The sequence below is a fragment of the Balearica regulorum genome, chromosome 3 (genome assembly GCF_011004875.1).
Source record: "Balearica regulorum gibbericeps isolate bBalReg1 chromosome 3, bBalReg1.pri, whole genome shotgun sequence".
In the NCBI taxonomy this organism is placed as follows: domain Eukaryota; kingdom Metazoa; phylum Chordata; class Aves; order Gruiformes; family Gruidae; genus Balearica; species Balearica regulorum.
This window is the reverse complement of record NC_046186.1, coordinates 86,218,988-86,233,644: the sequence shown is the minus strand read 5'-3', so window position 1 is coordinate 86,233,644 and position 14,657 is coordinate 86,218,988. Positions and strand designations below refer to the sequence as shown.

The 14,657-nt window shown below is 36.5% G+C and overlaps 1 protein-coding gene and 1 long non-coding RNA gene across 7 annotated transcripts in view; one reads left to right on the top strand and one right to left on the bottom strand.

The window, feature by feature from the left end:
- PLD5 (phospholipase D family member 5) overlaps positions 1-9,665 on the top strand; it is a 155,550-nt gene extending 145,885 nt beyond the window's left edge. Inside the window, exons 9-10 of one of the 2 annotated variants that reach the window (XM_075748792.1) lie at positions 3,064-3,178; positions 5,075-9,665. In XM_075748792.1, the coding sequence (XP_075604907.1) occupies positions 3,064-3,178; positions 5,075-5,310 (351 nt within the window). In that variant the 3' untranslated portion in view covers positions 5,311-9,665. The remainder of the gene's footprint in view (positions 1-3,063; positions 3,179-5,074) is intronic. The other variant, XM_075748793.1, reaches the window with a different exon arrangement.
- Positions 1-14,657, bottom strand: part of LOC142601049 (uncharacterized) — a 133,732-nt gene that overhangs the window by 39,825 nt on the left and 79,250 nt on the right. For 4 of the 5 annotated variants that reach the window (XR_012834609.1, XR_012834610.1, XR_012834608.1 and 1 more), the window contains 3 exons: positions 12,614-12,786; positions 11,861-12,022; positions 10,291-10,384 (listed from right to left, as the gene is read on the bottom strand). This is a non-coding gene — a long non-coding RNA (uncharacterized LOC142601049). Of the gene's footprint in view, positions 1-10,290; positions 10,385-11,860; positions 12,023-12,613; positions 12,787-12,949; positions 13,060-14,657 lie in introns of those variants that run through there. The other variant, XR_012834607.1, reaches the window with a different exon arrangement.

The following is a 14,657-nucleotide window of genomic DNA, read 5'->3' as shown; positions in this document are numbered from 1 at the left end:
AAATGTCAAGCAGCAAACTACGTACCAAACTGCTGCTCATTCAGGGAGCTCTGTCCTATTACTCCAACCACATGTGGTCAATAAATTAAAGCTTGAATCTTAAAAGGTAACCTCAAGGTGAAGAGCTCACCGTTGTGCCTCTTGGGGCCTTGAGTACTCCTTAAGTCTATGTGCTTGACCCTATAAATACGTCTTATGTGCAAGAATGCTCAGTCTAACTAACTCGTGAAGGAGCAGTATAAAGGGGCCAACTCTATTGGTGCAGCGCTGAACAGCAAAAGGTGCACATTTTTGAAGGGCCCACCAGAAGTATGAACTAGAACAAAGTGTCTTTAGACAACTGGAGACCAGGAAGGTGTGGCATGGAACAGACAGACATATGCATCTACTGCACAAGTTGTTCTTGAGCCTCCACATGAATCTATTTCTGAGTTGTGCAGGTGCATTCCCGCTAAGGTAAAAGGAAGGGGAAAACTGACCTTTCACCAATTCTCAAAAAGCCAGAAATGCCCTAGGAATAAATAAAGTGTTATGAATTAACTATGAAACCTTTGCCTGTAAGCATTACTTTAATTTCAAAGCTCTCAACTCCTAAAATAAGGATGGAAAAGATCAGTGAAATGTCAGCAGGTAGGGGTGTATTATTAAAACAGTGCTTCTGCTGAAGGCACATGTTGAAGAATGTTGGGCTGGGCTACTTAGTGTCAGTGTGGGTTCACTGGCTGACCTGAGCTACCTTTGTGTATTCTGTTTGTGAGGGCTTGCTAAGTACTTACTTTCCGTGGTGGGTGCGTGCTTGTAGAGCACTTCCTCAGGCATGATGTTGTCTAAGAACTAAGCCCTACTATCTACTAAACTTTCCCTTAAAGCTGTTAAGATGGTTTGTTCTAATTGTTTTAAAAGCGTAATGCTGTAATTGTTGGTGATGTTAAAAATCTGTAATTAAAGGTATGATTTCTCCATGCAGCTTAGATGTGAATATACAATAGAAATCTCATTTAAAGGACAGATACTACAGTTTTAGTAGTATCTACTACTAAAGAATAATCTTTTTACATAGAATCATCTTTTTAATGCCCTTTATAAAGCAATCACTCAAACAGTTGGGGGGGGTAGTGCTTGTTTCTAAATTCAAAAAACTATCTTTGGAATTTTGCTGGTATTTGAACTCATCACAAAATTTAAGCTGTGGAAGATAATGCCATGCAGAGGTAAGTAAGCATGCGATGACATATGAAATCCAGAGACTGTTTAAGGAAACACCTTTGTGATAGTTACCAATCATAAAACTGTACCACAGTACCATTCAGTATTTGGGCACTGAAAAAACACACATGCTTTGAATTTTATTTCTAATGCACTAAGAACTTGCTTCAGCCCTAAAAAACTTTCATCATTGAGGAGGAGTGGGATCAGTCCAAGACCAGAGACTCCTCCTCACTGCTAGAATCAGCAGGAGCCTGAACTAGCCTTGGTAGTTAACACAGAGCTCTTCCAAGCAATTTTGGTAGAACCTCTGACAACATAAAATTTACCCCAATATATCTTCCAATGAGGAAGAGAGAGATTCTGACAGAGTCCAGGGCATAAAATGTTAGATAAACCACAGCCTCTGGGCTACTCTACCTTTTGTCTGCAACTAATCCATTTTAATTAGGTTTGGAAATACTAATTGCAGAGAAGCCTGTTCAGAACTTAAGAGGAGAGTTCTCCAAGGAAAACAATTGTAATGATCAAGACTGATGATTATGAAAACAGATTTTTTTAATGAGTATTTATATGCAGTTCTGAAGCAACCAGTGGTATAAAACCTGAAGCTGTTGTTTCTTGTAATGAGTAACAACACATTTTGCAATAGTCAAGCAGTTCACTGCAAACCAGCTTAAAACCTACCTACATCATCCCCTGGGTAAAGAATGCTTTATAAAACTGCCTGCCTGTGCATTATGCACACACCCTTATTTGATTTAATCAAACTAATGATGTAGTCTACCACAGAGATCACAATATTTCACTAATGAATTTAGTATTTTACAGTTGGGTTTTCAAAGTAGTAAGATTATTCTAAACGACATCTCCATAACCTAAAATGATTCGTTCAAGGTTTGTATGAAAAAAAGCACTGGTTCAAGAGATTAATTTTATATCATGGAAAAGAGACAAAGAATGATTAAGGAGTTTTGGGGTGGTTTTTTTTTTTTAATACTATTTTTCAATGTCTTAAGTGGATGCAATGTATAGCCAGTTACTTACATCAGGACTATATTGTGAATTAGCTTTGTTCTGAGGAGCTACACCACCACCTCAATCAATGTTTCCCAGTCATGCAGTAAATATTTAATTTTTCCTTCATCGTGTTATTCTCTACTTCTCATTTTTTAACCTGTTTCTAGCTATTAGTTTCCTTGATGAAACAAACAATACTTAGATTTGTACTGGAACTCTCATTTTTGTCTGCACTGATGCAGACAAGGAGTGCATATAGCTAAAAAAAAAAATAAAAAAATCTAACTCAGACTTCACCCTTAAGGGTTAAACAGATGCATTTTTCTCTTGTCTGGTAACTTTGATCTCTCCATATCAGATTTAATCCCGAGAAGTTTCTGAAATCAGCAAGTTTCCTGTTGGAAACTATGCAATATGTAATATAAAGGTATTAATTCAGCTTGCTTGGTGTGCCTGCCAATGGGAATCCTGAAGCAGACTTCAAACCCCAATGTCCCTTGATGAATGAGGAAAAGACAAGCTCCTGGCTCTTACCATGAAGAACACAAAGATGGGGTTTTTGTTCCTTTCCTAGCCTTTATTACCTGGCACTGTATTGCTTTTAGCGTGTGGTAGCCACATAATTCGTGTGGTTCAGAATGCCAAGTATCAGAAACTATGATAATTTAGAAAGAAATACAATGTGTGGTGTTTTATTAAAATTAATGCTTTGCTATAAAAACTCAAGCTGTTCTGTAGCACTAACTCATTTTCAATAAAGAGTAGAGAACAGACCATATTTTTCCTGTCCATTATAGAACGATTCTCATTAACTTCCACTCTTTTATTTTATGGCAGAAATTCTTCGACCTTGAGGAAGAAAGTGCATGCTTTCTTAAAGAACAGAAGAACGCTTCCCTTCCCAAATTAAATCGTAACAAGTATATGGTGACTGATGGAGCTGCATACATTGGTAAGTAACCACATCTCAAGAAATTCTAGTTTGTAGGCAAAAGCCTGAAATAACACCCATTCGTACCTAAGGAATCTGCAGCCAATATGCTTGTAACATTAAAGTAATATCTCATTTCTTCGGGAACCTGGATGAAGATGAGCTTTGAGGCTCTTCTCATTTAAAACCTCTTTTTTCCCCTCTGTGAATCAGTTTCTCAAAAGCAACATTCTGCTTTCAATATTTAAGAACAGACTGAAAACAAATACAAAACACTTTATGAACATGACATTTCAGATACCCTCCTTTTATTAACATTAGGTACATATCTAATTGATAATTTAGGTCAAAGATGTATTTAAGTCGCTATATGGCACCTAGCAAAAGTCCATTATCAGTCAATGGTCCTTAAATACAAGCTAAAAACTACCTTTAAAAAAAAAAATCTGACTGCTTGAGGTGTGCATAAGCTGCAGGATCAGAAAACTGCTACTGAATTAAAAAGTAACTCATGAGATTTTATAAAGTCAAGAGAGAAAATATGCATTCTAATATGCTGCAGCTTGATGCTTTAGATTCTTTCTTCCTCACCCTGACTTACTCCAAAGCCAGCGATGGCAGAGGCAGCGAGGGAGGGCAGACGCTGCTGCCCAGAAGCATGCCCATGCACACAGGGAGAATGGAGAATCCCAAGCAGCACAGAGACAACCAAGAGCTTCTCTGAAAAGCTCACCTTGATGGGCTCTAAACATACACACCTCTCTTCACCTATCCAAATCTTATTTTTCACTTCAAATAGTGCAGCCTATTCTTCTCTCATCTCTCAAATGTTTTATGAGCTCCCCAAATAATTTTTTTACTCCAGTTTAAATTCCTTCCAATAGCCAGATCAAATTTCAGTACTTTATAACTTGTCTACAAGTTTCTTAGCTGAGTTGTTTGGGTTTTTTTCTTTCCCATAGTCCTCAGATCCTTAGATTTATATAAGTTAAAGAAAGAAAGAATCAAAGCTGTGTGAAAGTAATACAAATGCATATTAAGGACCCGCTATGTCTTTTACTTTTAAGCATAGGAAGACATGAGGAGGCTTCAATTCACCATCCTTGAGAACTTTAGAATTCTTAACATCTCCTGATGAAATAGCTGAAATGATGCTGAAAGAATGGGTATAAATTTCTCAGATACCTTCATGTTTTATGTATGTTCAGATATTGTTTTAAAAGATGACCTCTAACGACAGCATTTTTTTCTCCAAAATACTGCATGTGTTATAAATGTAGAACTTAAATAGTTATAGTTTTAGTGAAATAAAAAGAAATAACTTGGTTTACCTGTTTTGCATTAATCCAATTACGCTCTTTGCCTTGTTAACACCAGGATCTGAAATGCTTGTTCATTACCTTAGACTTCAACAAAGGTGGTAGTAACTGTCATAAAACAGTAAAACCTGTTTTTCTTTCCTGAAATAGTATCTATCAGTGGATAACCTGTAAAAGATCTATTGGTTTGGCTCAGTATTATGGAGCAACCACTATCCATTCCATCTACTTTAAACTGTTCATATGGCAAAAAAATATTTTCATTTTTAGCACTGAAAAGGCCAATGAGGAAAGTAAATGGAGTAATAATACAATATATGCAAAAGGAAGAGTGAGTTAGTTTTGAATAAATAAAAGAACCTGTTTTCAGTTAAGAAGGATTAGAGCTGTTGAACTTCCAGAACCGATCTGCACCACACACTGGTACATAATGGAGTTTTTTCTTTCCCACTAGTATAGAAGACTTATTTCTGTCTCTGCCCAGGTAAGGGGAAATGACACTGTATCATGCTGGATTGCCTTTAGGGAGATCGCTTGTTTTGTTGTTTGTTTTTTTTAATGTTAGAAACTCATTGTATATTCCTGCCTTTACTTGTAGGTAATTTTGATTGGGTAGGAAATGCATTTACGCAGAATGCTGGAGCTGGCCTTGTTATCAACCAAGCAGACGCGGGGAACAGCACAAGCATCATTAAGCAACTCAAGGCTGTTTTTGAAAGGGACTGGTATTCACATTATGCCAAAAGTTTACAACCAACAAAAATCCCAAACTGCTTTAATCACAAACTTAATAAAGCAACATCAAATAAGACTGCCATGAGCAATGTGAATTAGAAAGACTATTTTACTGTTTAATATGGCAATGAAGAATTACAATGGGGTGTAACCCTCTTTCATATTTACAGACAAAAGACTTAAAAAGCAAAAAAAGAAGTTTGGTTGGGGGGGTGTTTTTAGGAAAAAGCACACTTATATAAAAAAACTGTCTAAACTATATTCTCTATATTGATCTATTTAAGACTTTCAAATTTGTTACTTCTGACACTGAATGTCATTTCTGCTTCCATGTTAATTTTAATGTTCCACGTTTGAATTTAACAGCATGTGTCAGTTCTTCTGTTTCACTTTTAGAACTTTCCCTAATTGCCATCCTGGTTAGAATGAACTTTGAGGCAAAACCAAGATTCAAGCTATGAAATGGCATTCTAAGATCAGTTATTATTGACATACAAGTAGATGATAGATTTACTGTATTAGAAAACATAAAGGAGTAAGCAAAATTTCACCCATACAATCATTCCCTTTAAATAAATACCCAGTCATGCAAATTTTAGTTTTGAGCATTTAGTTTATCACACTTCCATGTCTTCTAACTAGCCTTAAAATACATTAGAGTTACATGACTGGTAATTCATCCATCTCCTAAAAGTATGAGAAGGTTTTGAGGGATTGAGGTTGGCCTCATCAAACTCATCATAATCCCTAAAGCCTCTCAGATAAATGGATTTTTAATCCAAGTAATGTGGATTCCTTTCACCGTAATAGTTATTTCCAATTATATTATGTTTCATCTAACAATGAAAATCTCTGTATTAACAGCAAAGACCCAGGACTTTTTTTTTTTTAATCTCAAAAAAATTTCTTCCCCAAGTTAAGTATTTATCAAGTGTGAGTCAGCAATTGCGTGATGACTCATTTTCAAACCAATGCATATAGAAAGATCAAATATTGATTTTTAGGAAGGTCAAGGGTTATGCAAATCATGCAGTAATTGTTGTTAAATGATCATATAGTCATGATGTTTGATTTTACACCTGGAAGGTTTTTTCCTTTTACTTAAAAAAATAGTAATTGTGAAATGGCGGGTTTTGTTAAAATGTCATCCATATAGGTGAATACATCAGCACAAACAGAAATGCGATGCCTTCATTTAGGCCACAGTTTCAGTTGGTGTTAATAGTGTGCCTCTACAAACACAACTCAGTTGCACCAAGAAGCAACTGTTAAAAAAAAAAAAAATATGTATAAATGTGTGACAACAGATTTTTCTCCAGTCAGAGCTGTAATAGCTTAGTTTTCTAACAAAAATGTTTCATTACTATCCCTCTGCTTCTGTTGGAAGAAATGCGGCCATGAAAGCAAAACTGCATTCTGTATTTTGTTAAATATGACAAATATACAGAACTTTTTCCAAAATGCAGACTTTTCTCACCTGGCTGTACGTTACTGAAGGCACACTTCAAAAGCAGTGGGCAAAAAAAGAAGGAAAATAAACCATGTCCCAATGTGCTATGTGAATCTTAAGAACAAGTTAAAATCCCACCTTGACTTTCAAAACACAGGTTCCATTTACAAGGTTAAAAAAAAGTTCAAATTTATTTTAAAGGAAGCACAGCTTAGGAAATTCTCATAAGGTAAAATATGCACAACTTCAAATTGCCAGCTACAGACAGAGACACACCACAAAACTAGTTATGACTGCAAAAGGCACACTTTTGAGAAAGAATATTTGTTTCTTTTGCAATTGCCAAGATTTACATCATCTCCCTGAAAGTTGTCAACTTTTAGAGAAAAGATTCTGTACAGCTCTAATGCTCACTAACATTTTCTAATATTCAGATAAACACATGCCATTTATTAGCCTCCTCCCACACACATAGAAAAGCATATATTCTGACATTCATGTAAGAAACAAATACCTAAAAAGAAAAAAAGTTTCCTGAGTTGCTATGCAGGAAAGATCTTTGTGAAGAGAAATTTCTGTATTTTCTTCCTTCTGTATATAACTTTAGAATATGTATAGCAAGTGTGGGAGAAAGATCCACAGCACTTAGTTTACTTGTTGGGGTTTTTTTGTTTTGTTTAAGAAATAAGTATTAGTCCAGATTGATTTCTGGTGAAAATTTTAGTCAACTTATACCACCAATGAATTTAGTCTTAGCAGTTAAAGCTAAAAAAAAACCCCAAAGAAACAAAGAAAAAACCCACCACATTTTTAAAAGGTGGTTGAGAAATTTGTAAAGCTTCTGAGGTCCCCATGGATGGGCAATCTTAAAGCTTGAGATAAACTTAATACCAAGTCCTTACAAAAGATACAAAAAACCTAACCAAACAAAAAATCCCCACTGTCCAGAGTTGTTAATTGTAGCACCTGGTGGCAATAATATACAGGAATGAATCAATGTAATTTTTTTCCCCTCTTGCATTATGGATACTAGAAATGTGTTATGTTTTTTTACATGATATCTTGTACAAGCAATGGAAGATCTGAGTGCAACAGAAATTTGTCAGCTGATAAAGCGAAGCTGTCTGTTTACAAAGCAGGATTTAGTGATGAAATCAGACTCTGGAGTTACCACTGACCTTCTATTTAGTATACCAAATGAATGATTCAGATGTAGTAGTTTTACTGAACAGATCTTAGGGAAATACAATCACGAATATTAACCAGATCAGTTAGTTTACAAGTACATTCTTTTTGGCTTGATGAACAAATTCTGGTGCTTCAATGAACCCCAAAAAAACTGATATGTAAAAGTACATTTTAAAAATGGCAGTATGTTCTGGTTTTATGAATGGAAGAGTTTGGGGTTTTTTCGAACAACTTTTAATGTGAAATAAGCAGTCAGCCATCTTACAAATGGACTGGCAGACTCAAGTTTCATTTGGTATAAAGTATGCATTAATATTTTAATAACTGTTTAGAATGGCAGCAGCTCCAAAGTAGTACAGAAGGCTTTGGTCTGTTACATTAGCCAAAAGACAAAGTGCATCCTTGGACTTCAGCAAGTAGGAAATTAAAACTATCAGATTCTTTTCTGAAGCTAAGGGGATTTTAACCAATTAATTGTTTTGGGTTAGCACTGTTACTGTTTAACTAGATTTGCCACAGCAGTCTTGATTCTGGCTTCAGATCCTTCTACCAACGTAAATAAATCTGGAGTAAATCCGTTACAGTGATTTCACATTGTTTTAAGCAGGGATCAGAATCTAGACCAGTTTCCTCTTGCTTTAGCTGTCTCAAATATCACCATTACACAGGGATTTGCATTCAGTGGGTTCTCACAGACCTCAGAGGCATAATCCAAAAGATGCACTTTCTCTAACCCCCTTCTAACTGGCATTGGTAACTCTGTCATATTAAAGGCAATTTCCTAAACAGAACGGTTTTATTCTTAAAGAATATAGACTGTAATTGTTGTTTGCTGCAAACATTTACTAGTGCCTTATTCATACAAGTTTTTGTTTAACTGTTCTTCACATAAGTCCTGCTAAAGATCTGGTATCTGGTACTGAGGCATATAGCGAACTTTCTAAGTAAAAAGACTACATATTGTGATGTTTACAGGTTAGTACCTAAAACTAGAGTCACAAAAAGACAAAAACTGAGTGTGAGATGTTGGTCCAAACCACAAGCACATCTAAACTTAAGCATTTTTATCCAAGCCCAGTTCTAAAATTAAATTTCACAAATTATTCCTGTCTTCATTATCAACTAATCCACAACACTAGTGAATTATTCTGTCCTGCCAAGGTGTAAAAATAAATAAAAATCTGAATTCCCCCAACACCTGGCTGCTATCAAGAGCAAAACCACAGAAATTCCTTTAAGCACAGGGTAAAGTCCAAAAATCATGCAGTGGCTACTTCACAAATCTCGCATGTTTAGTCTCAAGTTGCTTTGGGGCAGCTACCATGTTTTTCTGCCTGAAGTATGAACTAGTATCCACAACTACTCTCACCTTCTCTTTGACGACCAGAAAAGCTACATTACGTGTCACAGCACGATGGCCATAGATGTACCCTGACAGGAACAGATTCAATTGTTTGTTGTTTGTCCGATTTTTTTTCTCCTCATCTTTTTCTAAAAAAAAAAAAAAAAAAAAAAAAGCACATCTTTAAACTGAATTTGGGGCTATGCTATACAAAGCTTTACAGAATACAGGGCCCAGTGTTCTTTCCAGTAAACCCAGGCTCTGCAGGTAGTTCAGAGAAGAGATTGAGAAACAAGTACAAAACGTTTCAGAATGCTACTTTTAAGACCTGCCCATTATTTGCTATACCACTAGCTACCTAAATTCTTTGTTGAGTTTTGCATACATAAAAACTGAACTGTGTGAATGTTAACTGCCATTTAACCCTAATCTAAGGAGATTTTTTTTTTGTGACTTTAGTGTGTACTTACTGAAAACAGCGCAGCTTTTCTCATTAAGGTAGTAAAGACATCAGCTAGCTATTCCAGTTTTTCAAACTTAAGTCCTTTATAAATATCCCCATCTTGAATATCATGAACTTGACTCCTGAGAATGGCCTTATAGAGTGCTAAGTTACCTTAAAACCATTTTGGACTTCAAAAGTAACCCTTCATTTTAATACAAAAATACTGACTAGATGTATAGTATGTTTTGAGATGGTAATTGCTGGCATTGTGTTTTTCTTCCACTCCTATCCTTTCTATATGTTTCTATATTCATGGTTTTTTTAATCACTGTTAATCCAATTCAATCTATGTAAAAAACAGAACGAATCCTTGGTATATTTAAAATTCACAACGATACCTCCTGAGTTAAATGCACCAGTAAACATATTCCACTTTTAACACTGCAGAGTATAGTAGCTCAACCGATACTGTAGAGTGATTGCTTTTCTTAGTAGTTTCTCACTTTAATTACTGCTGGATGTTATTTATGAATTTCTCAGTGTTGAATCAGGTTGCTCTTGCATCATCACTTTGCACAAATGCCTTAGAAGCTTGCCAAACTAGCATGTTAAAGAGACCTCGTTCAAAATAGTTTAGACAAGAAAAGAACTCACATGCTTTACGCTCTGCGGATGCTGAAGTCAGTAGATAAACTCCAGTCTTATAACACAGTGGAGCTTTATATCACGCCTCCTTTTTAGATTAGCTCTGCATGAGTTTCAAAGAAAAAGTCTGTGATAATTGCGTGTTTGAATTATCTCGAGATCAGGAATTTACACAGAATCTGAACGAAGACTTCAGCTGTACTGAGTGGTTCAACCCAGTAATTTAAATGGGATTTTCATGAAAACACATTTCTATTCCATCTCCATATGCTACAACGGCATTAACACACTAAGGTTAGGTTTTTCCCTAAAATTCAAAATACGTGTAGGACAGAAATCAAGCTACTGCAGCCCATTGCAGAAAACCTTGCTAAAATTAGATTTTAAGAGTGCAATTCAATTCTGGCTGCAAATTATTCTGCTCTAGTCAGTCAGCTCTGTTTTGTTCACACCATGTTATACACTGCAATTTTACAGGAAGACTCAATAAATCTTTTTAATCCTGTTAAACTAACATGGTAATTTTCCCTTTAAGAACAGGCTGATGGCTGATTCAGGCTACAGAATAGAACAAAATATAATAAAATGGCTGACACCTGTGGCATTCTGGAGGATTATTTTGTGCTCCTTTATACTGCGTGGCCACAAATGTGAATAATACAAATTATATGTATCGCAATAGCGTTGCATGAACACATGCTGGGCATTGCATGTCACATCTGTCCCTTCTGCAACAGCATAAAATATAGTAAGGGTAGAGAGGAAGGGAGGGAAATACCTACAGACGCAAACCGACTTGAATCAGACTGAGTAAATGGACTGGGTGCTGGCCTAAAAGCTCTAGGCTATGTTCTTATTTTGTTCCTTTCCCCGAAAAATCCTGTATTTCTTATGCACCCACCTTGCTGCTCTTTATATAAGTGAACTCCAACTTCCATGATTGTTTTCAGAATCAGGAGGGAACCTTTAACAATTACAAACTTATGCGTAACAGAAAGAAATCAGCATAAATAAAATCCCATCAATTTCTATATAGCAGGTACTGAGAAGTAAAAATATATTTGAAATAGGGCTCGCTCTTGTACATTAGAAGTTCCTAGTGCTATTTAAGCAAGGATTTACAACACAGCACATGGCTCAAATTTCACATCATATGCAGCATTTGCATATGTTCTCTCAATATACAAATATAGTCAAGTCAGATACCATTCGGAACTCCTAATAAACTGGTGAAAACTAAGCACAAGTATCAGGCCATCAAATTTGACAAATTAATCACACTCAAATAAAAAAAAAAAATTCTCTAAAACTATATAAAGTTCATAAATGACTTAGAAGCTAGAATTATTTTCAAGTATAACTTTGAGAGACTTAATGGCGAAGGAATCTTTATGTTAAAGGAATGCATCATTATATGTAGCACTGTCTAAGCAAGACAGCATATAACACATGAAATTAGAAGCTCTTCAAATGGAAGTGTGTGGAACATTTTATTGACTTGCTAACAAATGTTTTCAAGTGGATTTGCTCAATTACTCAATATTATTCCTTATTTGTATTTCTTCAAGTGACACTGTACCTGTATTCATGTTTTTCTTGAAACTTGACAGAAAAGCAGGATGCTTCTGGAAGTGACAGCTCTTTCTTTCTAAAGGTGGGAGGGCCGTTCTCCTAATCTCACTTGTCCTCTCACTGTCTCCTGCTTCTTCAGTAACCCAGTCCAGGTTTTCACGTGTCATTGCTTAAGGAGCAAAGAAAACAAAATATTTTCAGTTACCTGCTTCTGATGAACACTGCTGGTTGCTCAACATGCTTTTGCCCTTTGAGAGATCCCTCACCTACTGTGATACTAGGGAAAGCATAATAAAGAAGCTCAAACAGGTAATTCCAGGTGCCTCACACAATTCTTCACCTGGAGAGACACATATGCAAAATCTGGAAGAAGAAGAGATTGCGGGGGGGGCCAGGAGGGTATAGATGTTTGGCAAATTTTAAATGAGGTAGAGGTTCTTCTGGTGATATAAATACCTCTTCTACTGGCCTCATTTTATTCTAGTGTAAAACATACAACCAGATTCGTAGTGACTGAAATGTGCGGCTAACTTTAGCGTGGAAAGGTGAGAGGCCAAACACCCTTTGTCTTTAGAAACTGAATTAATTTGTTCACTTTGTAAGAAGGGTGGAAGAGACAAGTAAAAATGGAAAATGCACTGTCTCCTCTTTTCAAGGAATAGCCCAGGTTGCTACTAGAAATAGAGCTGATAAGGTTACTTAAAGAAAACAAAGATCTTATGCATCCAACTTCTATTAATTCTCAAAAGGTGGTGCATACCTGTGGGAACTTGGGGCTCTCAGCTTAGTGACAAACTTTGTGGCAAACTGTCAGGCTTCTCAGGAGAGCTCCTTTTCCTCCTTCGCACTATACTCAAGACAGCTGTGACATCTGCTTTTAACAATCTCCAGATTCTTCAAAGAAATTTACAAACTAGATTACAAGTATTTTCCCTGTGGAAAGAAAAATGAATGGCAGATTCAGTGAGGAACCCCAAAAATCTAGTACAAATATTAAAATGCATAAGAAATTAGGATTAAAACCAGAATGCATTCTCATTTTTGCCAACATTTAAAGAAAGAGAATTGAAAAAAGAATGAGAGGCTAGTGCAATACCTCAGATTAATGAAACTGAAATTTATAAACCAAAACACTGTTACATTTGTGGACAGTCCCCACATCTAAACTGCTGCTCTTAATATGACAGACATGCAGCAAAAAGTCTGTGAACCACTAGCTTTGGTATGTTGTACAAAGGTTTCAGCATTCAAAATCTTATGTGCATCTATGGACGTATACAGCTTAAAAGGTAGGCAAAAATATGGGGTTCTGTGTATATTTATACAGACCCTACTGCCAAATAATCATTAAAAAATAGTCACTTCTCACAGCCTTTGTGTCTTCAGATGTCAACACAGAGCTCTTAGCAAACAAATCTGGAGAAAAGCAGAAAAGCAACATCTGCGGCAGCAAGCCAACTAAAAGAAACTGTAAGCCCATTTTCCAAGTGCCAGCTGATACAATAAAAGCACTCATATGCCCCCGTATCAGATTCCAAATGTCCTTATATCGGATACCAAATACAGAGCTGAGGCTCCCCCCACACACACATATGCACAGAGATACATCCTCAGAAGAAAAATGAGTATGTGCACCAGAAGAGCTTGGAACATCTCTAGTACAATGACTTGTTCCACTGCTGTCCCATCCTTAAATAAGACTAACACGAAATAGTACAGCTCTTTCTGGAAAGGGCCACATATCCTTTACTAGAAAATAAAAACGTGAACACATAGAGACTCAGAATAATGAACTACAAAAGTAAACTCCTGGCCACAGCACAGAAGTACATTAATGTAACGGTTTCTGTTAGCACATACCATAGCCATCTACTCGCCTTTTCATTCCTGCATTACATGTGCCAAAGCTCACTTTTTAAAAAAAAAAAAAAAAAAGGCAGTGTTTCTCTCTGAACTAAATGTTCCAGAGAGAATTATACTTTATTTTTTCTTAAAAAAAAGAGAACAGCAACCACTGCCCCAATTCTGTTTCTTCCCTTTCCTCACTCCCCTTTTTTCACTGGCAAATCTTTCTGTTACCTCCCCGCTCTGCCTCTTGTCTGTTTTTTTTCCTTTTCAAGCTATTCCCTACGTGCTGTTTCTGAACCCCTTGCTGCTTTGTACACAGGGATGAATCCCTGCAACTGGCATCACTGGTGCTGTAACATCCTACAAGGTTACTTCCACTAGCTTTACCTGAAGTGCTCAGAAAAAGAAAGAACATGCACATAGTGTTTAAAGACATACAAATTACTATATATGAAGACAAGGGGAGTCAGGGCAAAAGCAGAATGTAGGCACTACTGGAAAAACATCTGGATGGAGAAAGGGTTTTAAGTCATAATCTAATTTCGCCTCGGCACATCCGAAACCTGTATTAGGATCTAGAGCCCAACTTTGCAAACCTCATCTAACACAAGCCCTGCCTCTAGGTATTTTGTTCACTGTCATCCTGGAGTCACACACCAGGTTAACCTGCCAAGCTAGGCAATAACAAGTCAAAAACCACAGCCAGCTTCAAGCCACACGACCTCAACTTTACCCTCCAGGTGGCAGTCGGCCACAGAGGAGGGTGTCATCTGGGTACTGTCATCTTGCGACGGTCAGGATGGTCCAAGCTCACCACCATATATAACACCACCACCTTCAAAAGAGTAAATGAAGAAAGAAGACCTCTCTGCAAACTATTTTAAATCTCTGAGTGTGACTTTGGCACTGCATTGTATTTCCCTACACAATCTAAAAGTAGCAAGCGATATACTATA